Source organism: Taudactylus pleione, unplaced genomic scaffold (genome assembly GCF_031769625.1).
Source record: "Taudactylus pleione unplaced genomic scaffold, aTauple2 ptg001956l, whole genome shotgun sequence".
NCBI lineage: Eukaryota > Metazoa > Chordata > Amphibia > Anura > Myobatrachidae > Taudactylus > Taudactylus pleione.
The window spans coordinates 2,551,607-2,574,662 of NW_028286352.1; the positions used below are offsets into that span (position 1 = coordinate 2,551,607).

A 23,056-nucleotide genomic window follows, 5' to 3' on the forward strand; every position below is an offset into this window, starting at 1 on the left:
CTTCAACTTTAATGTTGTTACATTTCTAAGTAGAGCATTGGAGGTCTACATAGTGTACTGATGAATTACATTTTGCAGTGCTTTATCTGATGATCGTACAGTTGTAAATGTTGTGCTGAATAGGAAATGGGTTTTACTAATGAGCTTATAGCTTTAGAAAAGTGCCTAAACATATGTTGTGGATTTTTTTTTGTAGAAGTATTTGCAGACATCTGCTCATAGTGGTAACATTTAAAGAAAAGCTTCAGTGTTTTTTTTTGTTTTTGTTTTTTTTACTTTTGCAAAATTTTAAATCTTTGAACATCCATCAACAGCACAAAAGTGATCCATAAGACTTCTATGATATAATCAGCACAGAAATGGTTGACTAATGAATAATTTCTTTTCTGTGTTTTTTTTTTTTTTACGCACAGGTTACAGTTCACTGAGCATGTGAGTTTTTGTGGTCCCTGGAGAACTACAATGGGATTTCTATGCATAGACTTCTGGGAGGAAATCCATATGTAAAGCCCCGAGCTGGGTACCTTTTGCAGCCATGACCACTTCTCATGTAAACGGTCATGTAACAGAAGACTCTGATAGCGAGAGGCAGGGCGACGAGCCACAGAAGCACAGAGAAATGGCTGTCGATTGCCCGGGGGACTTGGGTACAAGGGCAATGCCCATACGGCGCAGCGCTCAGCTGGAGCGGATTCGGCAGCAGCAGGAAGACATGCGGCGCAGACGTGAGGAAGAAGGAAAAAAGCAGGAACTTGATGTTAATTCCTCACTGAGACTTAAGAAATTGGCACAAACTTTCCCAAAAACTGGAATTGATAACCCTATTTTTGATACGGATGAGGGGCTTATTCTGGAAAGTCCCAGTCGTGCTGTAAAAGTATTAGGTAAGAACATGTTTGTTGAACTGATTATTTTATTTTCACCATCGTTATGTGCGCATGTTACCTGCCCTCCCCCAGCATAATTGTAATGCAAGCAACAGTGTAGCGAATTCATTATGCACCAACATGTGCAAAGTGGAACACTAAACAAGATAAAAACACACTTGCTTAAGGGGCCTATCCATTAGGCGACCTGAAAAACTGCACGTCCAGCGTTCAGTCCTTCAGGTCGTCGGGTGCGGTGCCCGCACTGAACGGCGTTCACTGAGCGTCTTTCAGTGCAGAATCCCGACCTCCTATCTCGGAACATGGGGAACCTGACGATCGTCGGATTGACCAGCATGTTCCATAGATAGTCGGGGTTGGCAAGGACGCAGTGTGCTCACTCATCACTGGTCCTTGCCGGCTATTCATTGGTTCTCCTGGTTTTGGTCGGATCGTTCAAAAAGTCATATAATGGATAGGCCCCTTTACTCATCGTGATCTGCTGCCTGGAGGAAGTCATAATATGTCAGGATAGTTTTAATGTATTTGGTTTTTTATATAATGCCAATGGCACTACCCCAACTGGTCCTTGTCAGAAATGCATGGAAAGATTTAGCATCTGGGGCAATAATGTGACGTAGGGGGTGACTGAATAACAATCAGACAACATAAGCACAAAGCAGATTTCTAAAGTGTGTCTAGAATTAGCCATTTCCTCTTCTAATGCAACTTGTATCTACATCTTATACATTGTGGGCTTAATGCCTGTCTAGGTCAGTGATTCCCAATCTTGGTCCTCAAGGCACACTAACCGTCCTGGTTTTGGTGATATCCATGCTAAGCACAGATGGTTTAATCAAAATATCTGAGGTACTAATTAAGCTGCCTGTGCTCAAGTATGGCTATCCTTAAAACCTGGACTGTTAGTGTGCCTTGAGGACCGTGGCTGGGAACCCCAGGTCTAGGTCAAGCCCCCTGCCATTTCTCCTCACATCTCTCCTCCCCTCACAATTCCACCTGTTCCTACCTTCAGCTGCTCCTCAAGTCACGCCCAGCAGGCTAGCAGGTCAGACAGAAGTCTCCCTGCGCTGAGCAGAGTTTCCACTGTGTCGATGGCTCCTCAGGGCTGATGGACCTTTTGGCAGCGATATATGGATGACAGCGATATTTTGGACATATCGATCTACACAGTGCTTGCACTTAATTCGAGAAAAAAGGGAGAGGGAAGAGAGAAAGGAGGGCAAGAGAGCCTGGGGAGTGGGGTAAGCGAGAGACCGAGAAAAAGAGAGACCAGGACGAGGAGGTAGAGATGGTGGGGGGGACACAGAGAAAGCGGCAGGGAAAAATGGTGAATGGGGAGAGTCAGAGATGGTGCAAGACAGGCGAAGAGAGTCTGGGGAAAAAACTGGCAATGCTGCACACCACAGCTAGCAACCTGGCAAATGACGGGTCCATAATACCAGTTAATGTATTATTGTCCTTAATTTTGATTGTGCCATGATCACGACTTCATGCAAAAATGAGTGAGGAGCTGAGCGGGTCGTATTGAATACAAATAAGTCACAGTAAAGTGGAAAACACAAGATTTCTTTTTATAGACAGGATTATGTAAATGAGCTGGCAGGGGCGGAGCAAGCATATTTAGGGAGGTGCTTAATGTTACCAGTAGGTGCAAATGCTTTTCAACTTAGTAGATGTACTTGGCTGTTATTTGACCCCTCAGAAACCCATCTTTGTCCCTTACTTCAAGGGGACACCTTTTGCACCTTCCCCTTGCATCTGTATAACAAGGCACAAAATAAGTGTATTTAAAAACTGTCAGACGCACAACAATAACAAATATGAAATTTTTTATATACCCTCACTCTCATGATTTTGGATATACAACTAAGCAGTATTTGAGAAGAAACACAGAAGGTTTAATACTAATGATGGTGGTCTTTAAGTAGGAGGGGGTTAGGTATATTTTGTCAACATTCATAATGCCCAGTGGTCAGCATGTCGCTATCAGTTTTTAGGGTAACTCTTACGCGGGTTGTGGGATCCCAGCGGTCTGGATGCCAACGGTCAGAATGCAGACACAATTGGGTAAATGTACTAAGCCCTCACCGTTACCTACCCCCACAGCCTGACCCTCCTCCTAGTGCCTAACCCCTCCCCCTAACCCTAATACTTACAGTTGGGATTCTGGAGCCAGGATTCAGACTGCTGCCGGGGTTCCGGTGTTGGTATTGTGACCGCTGACATCCCCTCTCCGCTTATGTCAGCATTTTAACCATGTCGACATCATAATATTCGACATTCTGTTGTCAGCATAGTGAATGTTGACAATACCATTATAAGTCGGTGTTCTAGACTTTTGACTTTTTTCCAGTTTTTACACCACTTATCTTTTATTTGTTGAATAGCCACAGTGCTGCACTTGTTACTGCAGATGATGTGTCAGGGGGGGTTTCCCAAACACCAGAATGTGCTTTTTCGCTCAGTTGGGCATATTACGGAAATGAAAACACCGCGCAGAACCACATTTTTTTATTGCCGGTTAATAACCCTCAGGGTTTTCATTTGCCTCTTTTTGAGTTACGTCTTTCCTTGTACAGTATTTCCAATGAGGTTCTAATTGATCACGGAAGTTGGGTTAAACAAATCTGAGAGGAAAAAATAGATTTTTAGGGAACTTTGCTACAGCGAGAAATGAAGAACATACATTGGTGGTGGTCATTGCTTCATGCAAGACAGCCTTTGGCATTTAGAGCTGTTGTAATCTCCCACGATCCTCTCATACTGAGTGTTCACAGGCCCAGTCTCGGAGGCTCTGAGCACAAACCTCATTGTGTATAAGAGGCTGGTAATGATGTCAGTGCAGCTTCAGCTGCGAAAAGTCCCTGTTTCACGAGAATAACGTGTAATATATCTGCCTGCTCCCCCTCATTGTTACACAGTACACTTGGCTTAGTCTTTCCTTTTTCTAGTACACATCAGCCTGTTGCTCGATGGCTGTGTTCCTGGATGTAGTGCAGGTGATTTGTGCTATGTTATTGGTTCTGATTTCACGGAACCGGCTGTATCTACAGTAAAATTGCACCTAAATTTGAAGCTGCAATTGGATATAGGGCTGCTTCTGCCTTGTAACTGATAACTGCTTTAAATTTAGTGCCAATTTCGCTGGAATCCCACCGGTTCCTCGGAACCTATTACATCACCCTCAAAGTCTCTTCCCAGGGAACATGAGCTTGATAACCAGCAGCTCGCAGGCAGATAACCTCACATGGCTTATGTCTGGTTTTTCTTTTTTTTTTTTTTTTTGTAACAATACATACACACATTAAGAAGGGATACAGTCAGTATCCCGGCGGCTGCGATACCGGCACTGATCTTACCGGCACTGGAGTCCCGACGCCTATAACAATCTCAGGACTGACATCTCGGGGTTAGGGTTAGGCATTAGGGGAGGGTTAGGGTTAGGCACTAAGGGGGGAGGGTTAGGTTTAGGGTGCAGGGTGTGGGGGGGAGGAGCTTAGGTTCAGGCACTATAGGGAAAGGTTAGGGTTAGGCACCAGAAAGGGAGTGTTAGGGTAGGGAGAGGCCGAGGGTTAGCATACCGCACAAAAAGTGTCTGTATGCTAGCCCTCTCGGGATGTCGCTGTCTGTATCCCATACCGATTCCCAATTAAATGGCGGTGTCCCAAAGTGGGTGCTATTATCATGTAGCTTTAGGGACACCGGTGCAGAGACGCCGTGCCGCGGCCCGGTGCTTACATATATCTTTGCAAATATATGCAACAAAGATCTATGGATTTCTATTAGTATTCAAATCTTATTGCTGGTCTTTTGCTGTATGCTGGGGATTTTTTTTCCTTTATTTTTTTTTTTTCTTGTCCAGTATTTTCAATCTTATTGATTTATATGGTATTGGATCAGATTATTTTGGGGCATACTGGCTTAGACAGTCATCTGGTAATAATTCTGTCCTCCGCAAAAGAAGTGTTATCCTGTGTGTAGAATGTAGTGTGGTGATGGTCATCCTTTCTTCTCTGTATTGCTGGCAGTTGAGTTCAGATAAGGTTTTGGAAGGCATAGTTTATTGATGCTAAATATTAAATGTGAATTTGTGCACAAACATCCTGCAGATTGGATAACTAATCGTAACTGGTTTATAGAGGCCATGGGCTGACTTACCAGCGTGTGTGGTAAAATTGTATAACATAGGGCTCTGAAAATCTCATATCTGAACTTCTGCAGAACCTACAGTATATGCTATGTATTCCTGATAGCTGTAAATGAGGAGACTGTCCTTTTTAGGACATTTTACTGGAGCTAATATACATCTACTTGCTTTCAAGATGCCAGCATCTGCTTGTGTTCTGTGACTACCAGGTAAGCTCCAAAATCTACTCTCTACTTGGCTGTCCTAAATTTGAACCCGGGGTTTCTGAACACGCCCCCTTCTTACTACCAAAAAGATAACTGATCCACCGTCAGCGGACAGTGGAGAAGCAGCTGTCACTAGCCTCCAGGTGCCTCAGCAGTGTGACCCCAGATACCCAGAAGTAAGTGGGTCCAGGTGCGGTTGCAGGGGCCTGGTGGGGACAGCAACTAAGAGCCGTATTTAATTTGAGCGGATCTGCGAAACTTTTTTGCCTCACGGACTTTTCGCCTGTTTTGCAGGCGGAAAAGTATCGCACGCGTGCCCGCGTATCCCTGTGTTCAATTTTAAAGTAGGCGAAAATGGGACCCGGCGAAACTTGAACAGGCGGAAAGTACTGGCAGATTTGGGGAAATCAGCCTGACACCCCCCAAAAGATGCTGTGAGATGGGGTTAGCTATGGTGCACCCCGATTTGGCTTACTGAAGGTATTTGGTGTTATTAAACGGGCTCAATAGCTGCTAAATAGCATTTTTTTTTTAAAGTGGTGCAGAATAGTGTTCAGGAGGTTTTTTTGCAGAAAATAACTTATCCCAGCAAATTTGGGGTACTTGAAAATGGGGGTCAGCATATTTTAAAGTTGCTAAAGTTAAGTTTAAAAAATTGTGAAAAATCCACCTGTCGCAAACCCCTGCAATGAAAAAAAACACCTGGGGCATACTTGGGGACCCCCCCAGAGTCAAGTACGCTAGTTTTTAACTTTGTCCCCCAACAATTATTTTTTTTAGCCCGAAAAATTCAGTGTGATTTTTTTGGGGTGTTAAGTCTTTTTTTAAACATTTTTTGACACAGTTTATCTTTGGGGGACTGTCTGAAGGCTGCACGGTTCCCGCAATGTGCACCCCAAAATCCCAATTCTGCACTTTTTTCCGCCTGCTATTCAGAGGCGAAACATTTCCGCCTATTGCATTGCATTGACTTTCCGCCTAGGCGAAAAGTCTTCCAAATTGAATACGGAGTAAAGTCAAAACAGGCGGAAATGACGTCATCGGCGAAAAGTTTCCGCCAAAAACACTCGATAACGGTTTTTCGCCTCAAATTGAATACGGGCCTAAGCCTCTTAGAAGGAAACAGTAAAGGGTGACAACTGATAGAAGTGGCATCCTTAAACTCCACAGGTGGCAAAGTAGTCCCCTAGAGTCGCTCAGGAACAGTGACACTGGGTTTAAAAAAACAAAACAAATTGTACCATCTGAATGTGTCTCTTATTAATGTAGTTGAAAATGAATACAACTATGGGGGAGATTCAGTTCAGCGTGAGTTGAATACTGCTGGGAGGGAGCTAACGGAGCTATTCAATTCAGCTCGCTGTTTAACCCAAATAAAAATGTTGTTCTCGCGCCTTCCCGAGGGTTCGAGGAGAAATCTGACTAAAATGCCGGCTGCGCGGATGTTTTCTGGCTTAGCGCGGCGCTAACAGCCTCGCGGCCGGCACTTTAGTCGGAGAATGCCGGTTTCCGGCCACTGAAGACACTGCTTAAGTAGCGAGAACTGGCATTATTTTCCGACTTCAGTGCTTCCCGACAAGTAAACATCACGGCGAACTGATCAGCTCCAGGAGCTCCCTTCTGGCTCTATTCAGTTCCCGCTGAATTGAATCGCCCCCAATGTGTTTTAAATGGCATCAATCCGATTACAAATGCCAGCGTTTATGTAGCCTTATTGGGACATGGGAGGAAGGTTGATTCAGGGGATGAGGAGAGGGTGATGAAAATGTGAGAGGGGAAGGTGCAGCACTTGAGAAAAGAGTCGCAGATGCTCTGGTTAGCCTGCAGCCATGCAATTATAGCATTTCATAGGTCACAGAGCCCAGCTACTAAAGTATTCCAGGCAATACGCACGCTATTAGGTGTTCTGTGCAACCCAATCTGACTAATACCTGATCTCCCACTTTAACATTATGTTCTCTCATAATGTAAAAACAAAGCCGACTCATTGAGATACAGTTAAAGCAAATAAATCCTCACAGTCCAGCCCGACTGCCTTTCCCTTCTACACACACCTGAGCCAACGCCTGTTTCATAGAGATGGAGGCAGCGTGAGCTGGTGATAGACTATAGTAAGATCTGGTTGTAGCATTGCTGGAAGGGAGAGGCTCAGGAACGTATGCTGTGCATTGTATTACTCATCAGGCAAATATCTACATATAGACGTGTTTCAGTTCCATATAAGAAACACATATATATAATTTCATGTAAAGTCTTTATTCTTTTGCACATGGTCCGTAATGTCCTATCCAACCACTGTTGTCTCTGAGGTAATATATCCTCAAGTAATGAATGAAAAAGTGTGGGGCATTTATGTTATCCCCCATACCCCCTAAGCAGTCTATAGCTGCCTACATGCAGTGGAATTTTGTTTGACACAACCATTGTGCTGTGTTTGGTTCTCTAAGCAGTCACTGTGTATATTGGATATGACCTCCACCTCCTCTAATGTCAGTCTGACCATGTGCGCCCTATATAGAGTACATATTGAGCTCTTGGGGGGTCGATTCAATCGTTTTCACCCGCGGCCGACACGAAGGGGATGATTCATTTGTTTTATCGTGCCCGATCTCCCATCTAAAGTGGCAGGTGATCGGGGGGTGACATTCAATTGCTTTGGGTGCCAATGCCTTATGGCGCGTCTTGCGCCCAAATAGACCGGGTTTACTCGCGTAAAATGGCTAAACCCATTTAACACGCCCAAACCACGAACTTATCGCACATTTCTGTTCGCCACCTCAGGAAGCTGAACGGAGCAATAATTGATTGGTTGGCCATTAGTTAAGGAGCTTTGCAAACAATTGAATTGCCCCCAAAGAGGTGCCCGATGCAGCAATTTAATAGTTGCTCTGTTGGGGCATAAATAGCCGTGGGAGCGCACATTTCTGCTCTAAATGTAGCGTTCCCGCTAGGCTGTTTTAGCGGGGCGCTGCGCCCTGCCCTCCTTCTGGAGGGCAAAAAGCACCTTGTCCACACCGCGCAGCGCACAGCTAAGACAGCCTGCGGGTGCCGTCTTCACCCGCAGGTCACAGTGTCCCGAGGGTGGGGAAATGTGCGGTGACCCGGTCATCTATTCTACCTGTAAGCAGCGCTTGGGAGCTGACCGGCGTGTCCGTTAGTGCCAGGCACGCCCCCAAGAGTGACGATAAGGTGACGCGTCTTATAGACACGGCCCCTTTTCAATGGCCACGCCCCTTTTTTCGCGGCACGCGTGGAAGTGCCCTCTCTAGCTCCGGCGCCCTGCCTGCCGCCGGAGCTAGAGTGAACACTATAAATGTGTACTCTAACTCGGACTTTGGATGGGTTTAGCCGTGTAAAATGTGACTAAAGCCCGTCTATTTGGGTGCGATAAGGCATTGGCCTAACAGAACGATTGAATATTGCCCCCTCCCCCCCCTTACCTGATATCCGGTCACTAGATGGCAGATCGGGCGTAATGAAACCATTGAAGCTTCCCCTTGGCGGTTGGTCTGAAGTGTGATAATGGAGTAAGGGATATATTTTGGATTTGATGGTGTCAGTCCCTTGTGTAATATTTTCTATTGGCTGATGGATCTATCTTTGCTCTATAGTAGCGATCCATCAAACCTCGTGTACAGTTTTGTCTCATGCAAGGTTCTCCAATGTCTGCCATTGGCACTGGGTCTGATTCACATGCAAATCAGCCGCATCTTAGAAAGGGATGTTCAATTTGTTTTTAGAAATCGTATTTGTTTCTCTGGTAGCTTACCGTGACCTTGCCTGGGATTAGCTCTGAACAGTCTTTGTTCTTCATGGCGAAGCTCCTGTTTTCTCACTTTGTATTTTTTATCAGACATGGATAAAAATTGGGCACAAATTATACCCCTTTCAGACATACGACCCGGGAAATTTCCTGCTGAGACCCGGGAATTTCTCCTGTGCAAATTCCTGGGAATTTGGTCACACTACAGCGTCTACCCGGGAAATTCCCTGGTAGGCCCCTTTCAGACACAAGCTGGGTTTTTTGGTTTTTAATATTACCTGCCTCTCTTCTGCCCTTCCTAGCCAATCTCCTCTCCAGCTGCCGCTGTTGATGTCATCATGCAGCAGGCAGCCGACCAATCACTGTGGCTATTTTATTTTATTATTATTAAATTATTTATATCTGCCCTGGTGGTCCAGCGGGAGTGCGGGCGGCCGCTGTGGCAGAGATCCGCCAGGGATCTCCGGCGTCCGGCTGGGGTTCTCTGTACACAGCCACCGGCGTGGGGGGTGGTGAGCAGCAGCGCTGAGCGTACTATAGGATGCTCTGCGCTACCAATTCAATGTATAAGCTGCTTGGTGCAGCCCGGGAGTAAATTCCCGGGTAGCACCATTCATACATAAGCAGGGTAATTTCCCTGGTCGATTGAAGGGTCGGCTACCTACCGTGTTCCCGGGTAGGTACCTTTCAGCCATACGTGGCAACCCAGGAATTTGGCTGAGGCAGGCCAAATTCTCGGGATACTTGGTATGTCTAAAAGGGGTATTAGTCAGATCGGTAGGCAGTCATGATGTCAGCAGTCAGAATGTCGACATTCACAATAGGCGGTATTCAATTGTTTTAGCGCGCCCGATCTACCATGTAAAGTGACGGGAGATCGCAGGGCGCTATTCAGTTGATGGCGATCACATCCATAGAGGTCAGGTTTAGCCGAGTAAAACGGCTACTCCCCAACCAAAGTGCTGGGCATGATCGATCGCGAAAACTGCCGTTTGCCCCAGTTTGAGCTGAAATGGTGCGCTGGCAGCTGACAATGCCTGACAGGAGCAACCATTAAATAGTTCCGTCGGGCGTGACGGGTGCTGAAAACAATTTAATTCCGCCCACAGTTATCAGCAGAAGGTCGACATGATTAAAATGTCAACATAATTAATATCGACACCTGCAGAATGTCAACTGACAGAATATTGACATGGCAATGTTGACATGGTCATAATGTCGACATCTCCACATCTGTGACGACATGGTCAAGTGCCGACATTATGAACATGTTGACCTGTTTAATTTTGACATTACTACCAAGTTGACATTCTCATGTCGGCATGCATTGTGACCGATGACCAGATATACCACATCTGTCACATCTAGCTGCTGGAAAGCATCTGAAAAGATGTTCCATAGAAGTGATTACCAGACGTGAGAGAGTTTCTGTGAGCGTGCGTGGAAGACCTGACCATGCTGTACTGTATAGCTAACCACTCTGAGCTGATTACATACCTGTGTACAAGCTAATAATCATCTGTGACAAAGAGCAATGTTCTGATTTTAGTAGTAAGACTTAGGAGCTTGTTACACAGTGGGGTTAGGCCAGCGTAGCTACAGCAAATACACTACCACCTTTCCTGAATCTTAATCAAGGAACCTTGTTATTTGCTAACACATGCAGTGATTTGGGGTCAGTTTGGTCTAATTCACTTTATGAAGAATTTAATTTATAGGGAGTGTGTGATTGGCCAGGGGCACAGAGAAGGGGTGGGTTATGCCGGCACTAATAGACCAGGCCTGTTGGAGGGGGCCGGGCTAACTTTTGAGGGGGGGCTGCACTGCTTCAGAATTTTTCTGTTTTTGAGGGAGTGTGGCCACGCCTCCCAGACTGGCCCAACACCCGCCCCCTTCCAGTACACGGGCCCGGCTGATCTCATAATGGCCCTGGTCATGGCATATTCCCCAGCAGCGATAGTGGGGACTCTTACAGTAAAAGATTAAAAGGATGCATTTGACATTCATATTATTATTCTTGATACATAAAATAAACTTGTGGGGGGCGGTGTCGTTACAGTACATCAGGGTTTCTTTTTATTGTCAATCGAAATCTAGTATCCAGCTTGTGTTTTGATTTTTATTAAACTGTGTAACCCTTAATACCTGTTAACACCTTTATTATTGCATCTTTGTGATGATGTGATGGTATACATGCACATTTTTATTTACCGATATTCTGATATGCATGATCCTGTAGCTAGAGGTATTTATCCTGTAAGCCAGAGGTTCCCAAACTCTGTGCTCAAGGCACCCTAACAGTCCAGGTTTCAAGGATAACCATGCTTGGGCACAGGTGACTTAATTAGCACCTTTAGTCTTTTGGCTTAAACATCTGTACTCAACCATGGATATACTTAAAACCTGGACTGTTAAGGGGCCTATCCATTACACGACTTTTTGAATAATTCGACCTAAACCAGGAGGTTTTGGTCGCATTGTTCACAAAGTCGTGTAATGGATAGTCGGCAAGGACCAGCAAAGCGCGTACACGCTGGGTCCTTGCTGTCCCCGACTGTCTACGGAACATGCTGGCCAACCTGACGACGCTCGTCAGGTTACCAATGTTCCGAGATAGGAGGTCGGGATCCTGCACTGAAAGACGTTCATATGTACATATGGACACACATTTTACACATTCCAGGCCTGATTGAGAGCTTTGCATACGTGCAGCAAGGTGTCTGTGCTCCTTCCATTCTCTGCATCTGTATTGTGAGCTGCACATGATCGCTACACGTGAGCTCCTCTGACTAGCTTCTCAGTGCAAGAGGCCGCCAGAGACCATCAGCTTAACGCGCATTGCAAGTTGTGCTTGTGTACAGTGTGACGGACTGTACAAAAGTCACTTTATGGGCACGTCCAGCTCTAGATCAGGTGCTTAGTGAGGTTTCATGATGACAGACAGTGGCGGGCTGGGCCGGGGGGCAGGGTGCCATCTGCCCCCCGGGCTGGTTTAATTTCAATGTTATGGGGCCGTCGTTCTCCATACACTTCTGGTGGCCGGGAGACATGCATAGGATGCTCCCCGGCCACTCAGTTTGTGTAGCGAGACTAATCAGTGCGGCCGTCTGCCACACTGATTTTCTTTGACGCCCTTGTAATAAGCAGCTGCCTGGGGAGCATCTTGTGCACGTCTCCCGGCCGCAGGCAGCGCAAGCCAGGATTCGGACTCACGGGCAGATCGCTAATACATTCACCAGGGGCGGGGCGTAACTGGGTGAGGGGAGGTGGCCAGGTACCTCCTCTTCCCTTCCACTTCCCAGCTCTCCCGTGCGGTCTGTCTCCACAGTGCAGTGCAGACTGCAGAGTCAGCAGTTAGAAAGGGGAGCTAGTGATCCCTGCAGAGACTGTGCTTGTACAGATGCCCGGAGGCTTCCCCTGGTAGCCTGAATCACCTGGACTGTACATGGAGGTAACAAGTTTGGGGGCCCTACTACTAGGCCATTGACTGCCTGTCCAGCTGAGATGAGACTACAAGTCCCAGCACACCTTGTCAACTGGATGTGCTGGGACTTGTAGTGTCATCACAACTAGAGAGGCCCTGAAAAAACGAAGTGCACACACTATATATATAGTGTGTGTGTGTGTGTGTATATATATATATGTATATATATATATATATATATATATATACATACATACAGTGTATGTACAGTATATATGTGTGTGCATATATATGTATATGTGTGTGTATGTATGTATATATGTATGTGTATATATATATATATATATATATATATATATATATATATACACACACACACACATTCCACAAAGTCTGTCATGCGTATCATTGAAATCTATAGCTTCCACTGGTGCCCTCAAACTCAATGTAAATCCCCCTTAGTCTCCGTCCTCACCCCCTCTGTAAGTTGCCCTCAGTCTCCCTGTCCTCTCCCTCCCTATAACTCCCCTTTAGTGTCCCTGCCCTCAGCCCCCCTTTAACACACACTCAATATTCCTGCCACTAATACTGCTGTCACTTACTCTGATTTTCATTGCCCTGTCACTCAGTCACATTCACCCTTCATATAACTCTCACTGACCCTCAGTGTCTACACTCATCATTTACTGTATTCCTGCCAGGCAATGACAGACATAGAGGGGCAGAACGGAAACAAAGACAGACATAGAGGGGCAGAACGGATACAAAGACGGACATAGAGGGTCAGAACAGATACAAAGACGGACATAGAGGGGCAGAACGGAAACAAAGACGGACATAGAGGGGCAGAACGGATACAAAGACGGACATAGAGGGGCAGAACGGAAACAAAGACGGACATAGAGGGGCAGAACGGAAACAAAGACAGACATAGAGGGGCGGAACGGATACAAAGACAGACATAGAGGGGCGGAACGGATACAAAGACTGACATAGAGGGGCAGAACGGAAACAAAGACGGACATAGAGGGGCAGAACGGATACAAAGACGGACATAGAGGGGCAGAACGGATACAAAGACGGACATAGAGGGGCAGAACGGATACAAAGACGGACATAGAGGGGCAGAACGGAAACAAAGACGGACATAGAGGGGCAGAACGGAAACAAAGACGGACATAGAGGGGCCGAACGGAAACAAAGACGGACATAGAGGGGCCGAACGGAAACAAAGACGGACATAGAGGGGCAGAACGGAAACAAAGACGGACATAGAGGGGCAGAACGGAAACAAAGACGGACATAGAGGGGCAGAACGGATACAAAGACAGACATAGAGGGGCAGAACGGATACAAAGACAGACATAGAGGGGCAGAACGGAAACAAAGACAGACATAGAGGGGCAGGAGAGCAAGAGGGGAAAAAGACCAAGATGGGATTGAAGAGAGAGACAAAGTAGTGAAGTAGTGGGATTGGAGAAAAACAAATAGTGGAGGCAGAAGAGAGATATGGAGAAGAGATAGAGCGGGAAGTGAAAGATGGAATGAGAAGGGAAAAGGGGGGAAGAGAAACGTGGGTTGAAGAAAGAGAGTTAAAAAAAAATTAAGAAGACAGCCAGGCAACGCAGGACATTAAATCTAGTGTGTGTATATATATACTGTATTTGTGCAGTATGCTGTAATGTGTGTTTACTAAGGGGTCTGTGTACTAAGCCTTAGAGAGAGATACAGTGGATGGAGATAAAGTACCAACCAATCAGCTCCTGTCATTTTACAGGTTGTGTTTGAAAAATGACAGGAGCTGATTGGTTGGTACTTTATCTTCATTCAATTTAACTCTCTCCAGGGCTTAGTACTGTGCATTGTGATCTGCAGTGACTTAGTCACTGATGCTGCAGTGTGCCGGTGCTGCCCGTGGCTGAGGGTAAGGGGGAGACTGGGAGCTCCTCTCTCTATTCCGCTCTTCAGCGCCTGCAAGTTGAAGTGGCAGCAACCGGTAGTTCCGCTGTGTGAGTCTGACAGGTCAGGTCAAACTTTTGTAGGGCGGCATGGGCAATGCATATGTGTTTTATTTTTGTTCCTGTGAGGGCTATTGCGTTTTTTACGTGTAACCTCTAGTCAGGGTTAACATCGCCAGGGCCACTTGCTTGTGTTGCCCCCCAGGCTGAAAGTTGCCAGCCAGCCCCTGATGACAGATGTATAAAGGATAAATGTAAGCAGAGCTATGTATATACACACACACACACTTTATATTCGCTTTGTGTCAAGTTAAAATGTTCTCAAACATTAATGCTTGGATAGAACATATCAGACGTATATGGGAGAGCACTGTGGTGCAGGGAGAGCACTGTGGTGCAGGGAGAGCACTGTGGTGCAGGGAGAGCACTGTGGTGCAGGGAGAGCACTGTGGTGCAGGGAGAGCACTGTGATGCAGGGAGAGCAGCTTTGAGCACTCTATTAAAAGCAAGAAATAAGTACAAATCTCTATCGATGCTTTTAACAGAACAACATCCATGTGCATGTTCCCCCATGTATGCTGTGAGCAGTGTTTATTCTTTATAGATGTGTGAGCCATGGGAAAACAAGTATAAGAATGTACCCACATGAGATGGAAAAAGATTAAGTGTTGGAAAATGCAATAAAAATGTAATCGTTCAGGATACAAAGTGTATTCTTAACATTAATCTGTTTGTTTTACCTTCACCAGTGCTGTGCTGTGAGGAGAGTTGCAGTTGGAGTTACTTTGTGGAATGTGTAGTGATTATTGTGAGTGGACACAATGAATGGTGATGTAGTCAAAAGGTTGACTGTGTCAGCATTCATAATGTCGACATTGTTAAAATGTTGACAGGTGGAATGTTGACATTGTCAGAATGACATTAGGGTTATGCTACGGGGGGAGGGTTAGGCTGCATGCAGGGGGGAGGGTTAGGCTGCATGCAGGGGGGAGGGTTAGGCTGCATGCAGGGGGGAGGGTTAGGGTTGGGCTGCAGGGGGGGCTAGGGTTAGGTTGCAGAGATGAGGGCTAGGGTTAGGTTGCAGAGAGGAGGGCTAGGGTTAGGCTGCAGGGGGGAAGGTTAGGGTTAGGCTGCAGGGGAAAGGGTTAGGGTTAGGCTGCAAGAGGGAAGGTTAGTTAGGCTGCAGGGTGGACCGTTGGGGTGGCGGATTAGGCTGACGGTGGGAGTATTACGGTTAGGCTGCCGGGTTAGATATTAGAGGAAGGGCTAGAGGTTAGGGATAGGGGAGATATACTCACCAGAATGCCAGAGGATCACAGTTCTGACCCGGAAATCACAGCCGCGCTGCAGCCATCAGGAGCAATATAGGTCACCACTGAGCCACCAAGGACCATATGTCGACATTGCAACATGTCACTGTCTAAATGATGAATGTCAACATATCACACCACACCCAATGAATGTCATTGCAAATTGCCTTACTAGTAAGAGTAACCTGTTCCTGGTGGAAATATATATTGAATAGAATACACTGTACCACAATACATACTGTGCATCCGGAAAGTATTCACAACGCTTCACTTATTCCACATTTTGTTACGTTACAGCCTTATTCCAAAATGGAATAAATTCATTTTTGTCCTCAATATGCTACACACAATACCCCATAATGACAACGTGTATAAAGGTTTTTTGAGATTTTTGCAAATTTAATTAAAAGAAAAACTCATAAGGTGTGTTACGATTTTTTTGAACGATTTAACAATAACGACGTCGTTATCGTTCAATCGTTGAAAAAATTGTTCAGTTCTAACGATGAATGTTCCCGTTTGTAGTTCATTCTGACTGACCAACTGAATGATTTTCATTAAGGGAAGATACAAAAATCGTTTGTAGTTCAAAAAATCGTTGATTACACTTTAAAAAAAATCTGACAGAAAATCATTGGTAACAAAATCATTGTGTGTGTATGCAGCTTAAGAAATCACATGTACATAAGTATTCATAGCCTTTGCCATGAAGCTCAAAATTGAGCTCAGGTGCATCCTGTTTCCACTGATCATCCTTGAGATGTTCCTACAGCTTAATTGGAGTCCACCTGTGGTAAATTCAGTTGATTGGACATGATTTTGAAAGGCACACCCCTGTCTATATAAGGTCTAACACTTGGCAGTGCATGTCAGAGCACAAACCAAGCATGAAGTCCAAGGAATTGTCTGTAGACCTCCGAGATAGGATTGTCTTGAGGCACAAATTTGGGGAAGGGTACAGAAAAATATCTGCTGCTTTGAAGGTCCCAATGAGCACAGTGGCCTCTGTCATCCGTAAATGGAAGAAGTTTGGAACCACCAGGACTCTTCGTACAGTTGGCCGGACGTCTAAACTGAGTGATTGGTGATTGGGGGAGAAGGGCTCTAGTCAGGGAGGTGAACAAGAACCCGATGGTCACTCTGTCAGAGCTACAGCATTCCTCTGTGTTGAGGAGAGGATCCTTCCAGAGGGACAACCATCTCTGCAGCAATCCACATATCAGGCCTGTATGGTAGAGTGTCCAGACAGAAGCCACTCCTTAGTAAAAAGCACATGGCAGCCCGCCTGGAGTTTGCCAAAATGCACCTGAAGGACTCTCAGACCATGAGAGACAAAAATGTAACTCTCTGGCGTGAATGCCAGGCGTTATGTTTGGAGGAAACCAGTCAACGCTCATCACCAGGCCAATACCATCCCTACAGTGAAGCATGGTGGTGGCAGCATCATGCTGTGGGGATGTTTTTCAGCGGCAGGAACTGGGAGACTAGTCAGGATTGAGGGAAAGATGAATGCAGCAATGTCCAGAGACATCCTGGATAAAAACCTGCTCCAGAGCGCTATTGACCTCAGGCTGGGGCGACGGTTCATCTTTCAGCAGGACAACGACCCTAAGCACACAGCCAAGATATCAAAGGAGTGGCTTCAGGACAACTCTGTGAATGTCCTTGAGTGGTCCAGCCTTGAATATAATTGAACGTCTCTGGAGAGATCTGAAAATGGCTGTGCACCGACGCTTCCCATCCAACCTGATGGAGCTTGAGAGGTGCTGCAAAGATGAATGGGCGAAACTGCCCAAAGATAGGTGTGCCAAGCTTGTGGAATCATATTCAAAAAGACTTAAGGCTGTAATTGCTGCCAAAGGTGCATCAACAAAGTATTGAGCAAAGGTTGTGAATACTTATGTACATGTGATTTCTTAGTTGGTTTTTTTTATAAAATTTTCAAAATCACAAAAAAACTTTTTACAGTTGTCATTATGGGGTATTGTGTGTAGAATTTTGAGGACAAAAATGAATTTATTCCATTTTGGAATAAGGCTGTAGCTTAACAAAATGTGGAAAAAGTGAAGCGTTGTGAATACTTTTCGGATGCACTGTAAATTGCGGCAAGAAAAAATTGTGTGCGCCCTTTGGCATTACCAGGATTTCTGCAGAAATTTACCATAAAATGTGATCTGATGTTCATCACAAGAATATAGAAACAGTCTGATTAAACTAACTACAAGAAAGCACTCTAGGTTACTTCTCATATACGTATCGCATACATCTTTTTAACAGGAGCTTAAGAAACTTGCGCTGTATTAAATTCCCCTCAAAGTAAAGTTTAAAAAAAACTATTGAGAACTCTAAAGCTGGGTACACACTGGAGCGATGGCCATTAGTTCCGGCATGGAACAGGGGATTGCCCGTCCACACTTGAACGCGTTAATGAATGAATAAATGAAAATGTTGACAGCTGTCTCTCAAAAGTTGAGCCTAGAGACCATACTCTTGTGTAATACTCATGTACAACGTACTGGCATTCCCACATTCCCTTTGCTACAGACTGCTCACAGGTTAAACAGAACCGAGAATGCTAGTTATATGCAGGACATAGACCGGACTGTTCAGTCCTTCATCAACTTACTACAAGGCGCTAGCGATATTGCTAGGTTTGATGTGCAGCACAGCCAACGTGATATGAACAACGTCGTTCACAGACATATCGTTGGTGCACACTGGCCGACGCACACAAGATATATTTTCCAATCAATTGATCGGCCAATATATCTGCCAGTGTGTACCCGGCATAACCTGAAGCCCAGTCAATGAGACAAGATTGGAGTGTTGGTTATAGTTGCACTGCCCTATAACAAAACAAAAAACAAAAAACATTTGAAAATGTTGAGTTTCTATTCATAGGAAGCATTGTCTGATGTGACTCATGGCTTGTACAAATGAGAATTCATGTGCATGGAGCTGGAAAGGGTTACAAAACTATCTCTGAGAACCTTGATGTTCATTTGTCCTGGGTAAGACTGATTGGCAAAAGTGTTGAAATTTCTGCATTTCTAGACAGTCTCCCTAGGAACGGCCGCCTTGCAAAAGATGACTGCAAGAGCACAGCACAGAATGCTCAGAGAGGATCTGAATAGTCCTGGAGTGTCAGCCTAACACTTAAGCTGCATACACACACAACAATTTTGTTACCAACAATTTTATAAACTATTTTCTGTCAGATTATCTGTCAGATTTTTTAAAGTGTAATGAACGATTTTTATGAACTACAAACGATTTTTGCATATTCCCTTAATGAAAATCGTTGAGTTGACAAGTCTGACTGAACTACAAACGTGAACGCGCATGAATGATAATCGTTCATCATTTGACTCAGAAACTGAATGATTTTTTAAAACGATTATCGTTAAACGATATCGTTTAATGATAATCGTCCAAAAAATCGTTGTGTGTGTATGCAGCTTTACAGAAATCTCTACCACTTGCTAACCTATCTGTTCACGGGTCTACAACACAGAAAACACTGAACAAGCATGGAGTTCATGGGGGGACACCACGGAAGAAAGCCGCTGCTGTAAGGAGGTTTGGTTCAATATTCCTCCTGATCTGCAGCTACAAGAGATGTTAGATTGAGATCACTGCTGCCTAAGGAAGGTCAACCAGTTATTAATTCCAAGGGTTCACATACTTTCTCCACCCTGCACTGTGAATTTTTACACGGTACGTTCAATAAAGCGTATAATTGTTATTAGTTTAGATGTCTGATTCATTTATGCAGACTGTTTATTCGTGTGACATAATCATTTTGCATTTTATGACCAATTTATGCAGAAATCCCAGTAATTCCCGAAGGGTTCACATACTTTTTCTTGGCATTGTATTTGATTTATAGGAATGAGCTTGTGCTAATACTGTACCAATATTCTTGCTGTTTTGGAGTAAGTAGGGGAAGATTACTATTTAGACAGTGGTTTCATGGAGAATTGGGTGAAATGCTAATGGGGCACAGGAGTCACGAATGGGAGGACACAGGTTAGAGGGTATTGCTATAATGGGAGAGCACTCGGGCCCCTGCTTCCTATGATTATGCTCACTTTGTACTTCAGCTGTGGCTGCCTTAGAAGATACCTTCAGGAAAATGCCCTGGTGTACTTATGCGCAGCAGAGAAATCACTGGGAGAATGGCGCCAGGTATGCGTATGCTCATGTGATAGACAGAAGATACCTCCAGTACGTAGGATATAGAGTCTGCATTAAGTCTGGTGTGTCTGGATGATGTTCAGTTTGCAAAAACGATTCTCTCACTGGGGGCGATTCAATTCCGCGCGATGCTGAATAGCCCCAGACCTATTCAATTCACCGCACTGTTAGCCTGACTAAAGGATTTAGTCTCGCCCTCCTGAGGGTGCAAGCCGAAAACTGACTAAAGTGCGGCCGCAAGGCTGATTTTCAGTTTAGTGCCGGCACATTCGTTGGAGAAGGCCGGTTCTTGCGACTAAGCACCCAGGTTAAATCACGAGAACCGTCATTCTCCGACTGAACTCCTTCCTGCAGGCCTCACGGCCAGCACTTTATTCAGAGAATGTTGGTTAGTGCGACTAAATACCCTGCTTTAACTACGGTAACCAGCATATGGATGTTTTTCGCCCTCCAAAAAAGCAACATTTTCGCAAAAAAACAAAAATGGCGCAAACAGGCAAAAATGGAGAAAGAAAACTGGACAAATGTTTTCTCCATCCCAGACTAGGAGAGAAAAAATGCAAAATCCTTTTATTTATTTATGCCTTTTATTTGGCAAAAAAGTCTGTTTTCACCGCTGATTGAATATGGCCGGTTTTAATCAGATTTAACAGTGTGGTGAATTTAATATTTCTGGGAACTCCTTCCCGAGGCTATTTAGCATCCCGCTGAATTGAGTCGCCCACAATGTCTGAAGAATAACTAAACATAACCCTCTGAAAGTAAGATGGTGCTGGTGTTTATAACATATAAGTCAAAAAATAAATACTTACATTTACCATGGCAGTCCTGAATAGCGTATGATATCCTGGCACATTCCTGATTACGTGACTATAGGAGATATATCACAGATGTCTCCTTCCCCAGTTTATGTGGTATAAATCTGTGTTCCTTTGTACTAGTGTCACTTGATGGAAGCTGTAACATTACTAATGATGAGCCACACATGCTAATTTAATTGAAAACAGGAGAGTTTCTACTTCAAGGTCCATAGGGGGTCCACAGGGTTGACCTTGGGGTATAGCTGGATCTGGATCCACGGGCACCACGCAGTTAAAGCTTTGCTGCTCCCAGGATGCACTTGGGTCCGTCCTCCTCTATACCCCGGCCACAGGCACCTCAGTTTTAGTTGGTGCCCGGCCGGAGTCGGGTCACCCTGCGCAGTGGGGCTGCATAAGCAGCCCCTAAGCTTTATTTATTTATTTAAAAAAAAAAGAAGATAGAAGATTTATTATTTTATTTTTTACTCTTCAGAGCAGCAGCAAGGGACTGTCCATCTGGACGTCCACGCTGCCGCTCCACCAAGCCCCGCTGGCGCTGCGACGACGGTACTGATCCGTGGATCGCAGCGGGACCCCGGAGTCAGTACTAGCGTGGCTCCGGGACCTCCCAAGGACTGCTGCCGGACTGAAGGGGCCAGGTAAGCCGCGTGCAGCGCTTTGCGCTGTGCGTGGGGATTATGCAGTCTTGTAGCCGCCGGTCTCTGGGGACAGACCGGCGGCGCTAGTAGCGGCGGCGGGCTCCCCCCTCTGTGGAATACCCCGCGTGTCTGCTGACCTCCAGGGTGTAAGACCGGCGGGGAACCGGCTTCCCTGGGGGTTTCATACTAGCAGGGGAGGCAGCCTTCCCTGCTTCAGCGCTCCTCCCCTCAGCCCAGCGCGCCTTCTCTCAAGCGTGCTGGCGTCGCTGGGCTGTGCTCTCCTGGCCACTCCTCCTCTGTGCTCTCCGGCGGCCATCTTCAGGCAGCATCGCAGAGCTCCCAGGCAGGCTTACAGTGGACCAGTCCCCCTGCGTACCTCTCCCCTGAACAGGACAGTGTTCGCAGCGCTATAGCCCTCCCAGACACTGAATCTGGGAGGTTGATTGTAGCGGAAGGTGCAGTGAGTATATCTTCCTGCATGGTATGTGACTATTGCTAGTGCTGCTGTCTGTGCTTATTTCTACTTACTGTCAGCTTTTTACCTATCCCTTTCCTTCTCCTATGGCCCGCAGGTGCATGGGGGAGGGGTGTTCTTTCTGTGTACCTCACTTGTATAGATCTACGTATTTGTGAGGTCCGTCACATACTGCGGTGTGCTCCTCAGTACCATATTGTGGGCTGTTTGGGTTGCATACTTGGGAGTGCGTGGGTGTTATACGCCTTACCTCGTTTCGGTGATACGCTTTTATTGCGAAAAGTTTGTGTCATGTCTGATGAGGAGAATGTGCGCTCCGAGGCTCCTGTGCTTTTTTCCTGCCGACGCTGTTCGGCAGGGGTTGACGGGGCAGATTTGTCTCAAGACGGTCTGTGCGGGCGGTGCCAGCTGGTACCTGGTCCCTCTAAACCCCCGGTGGCGCAGGATCCTCCGTGGGCGATGTTTACGCAAGTCCTGGCGTCGATCGCGGACCGGCTTGCGGTCCCGGCTGCGGCCCCTTCTAGGGCGTTGCCCCAGCCTACCATCCCCCGTTCCCCGGGTGTGACGCGTCTGGTGCAGTCTCCTCCCGGGTCTCAGACTGTGGGTCCTTATGCGGGTTTGCCTGTATACGTGCAATCCCCTACGGTGCCACAGCAGTCGATGGTACCTTTTCAGGGGTATCCTCAGGCGGCACCCCCTCCTTGGGTGGACGTTCTCTCCAGCTCCGTTCAGAGCCTGGCGGCTTCGTCATCGGCCTTTCAATCTATGTTGCACAGTGATTTGCCCCCACGGGTGTCCAAGCGACCCGTTCCGGCTTCACTGGCAACTCAGTTCACGGACACGGACGTGTCTTCGGATGACGGGCAGATCCATGAAGACTCTGACTCTGACTCGGATGCCGGGGCCCAGGAGGTGGAGGCTACGTCCTCCATCAATGTGCCGGCGTTGGTTCGGGCAGTGCGGGCCATCCTTCATATTGAGGAGGATGTGCCGGCTCCCAGGTCGAAGTACCCTCACTTTAAGAAGGCCAAGGTGACTTCGACGGTTTTTCCCCTGTCTGACCAGTTAACGGATCATATGGCAGGGGCCTGGCAGTTGCCCAGCAAGAGGTTCGGCTTCCAACTATCCGTTTCCGGAGGCTCATTGCAGGAAGTGGGAAACTCCGCCTGCGGTGGATTCCCACGTTACCCGCTTGATTAAAAGCGCTACTCTGCCTTTGCCGTCGATCTC

At 46.2% G+C, this 23,056-nt stretch overlaps 1 protein-coding gene across 1 annotated transcript in view; it reads left to right on the plus strand.

Annotated features, from left to right (window-relative positions):
• Positions 1-23,056, plus strand: part of PALS1 (protein associated with LIN7 1, MAGUK p55 family member) — a 109,235-nt gene that overhangs the window by 44,206 nt on the left and 41,973 nt on the right. Inside the window, exon 2 of the mRNA XM_088465346.1 lies at positions 414-884. Within this exon, the coding sequence (XP_088321472.1) occupies positions 536-884 (349 nt within the window). The 5' untranslated portion in view covers positions 414-535. The remainder of the gene's footprint in view (positions 1-413; positions 885-23,056) is intronic.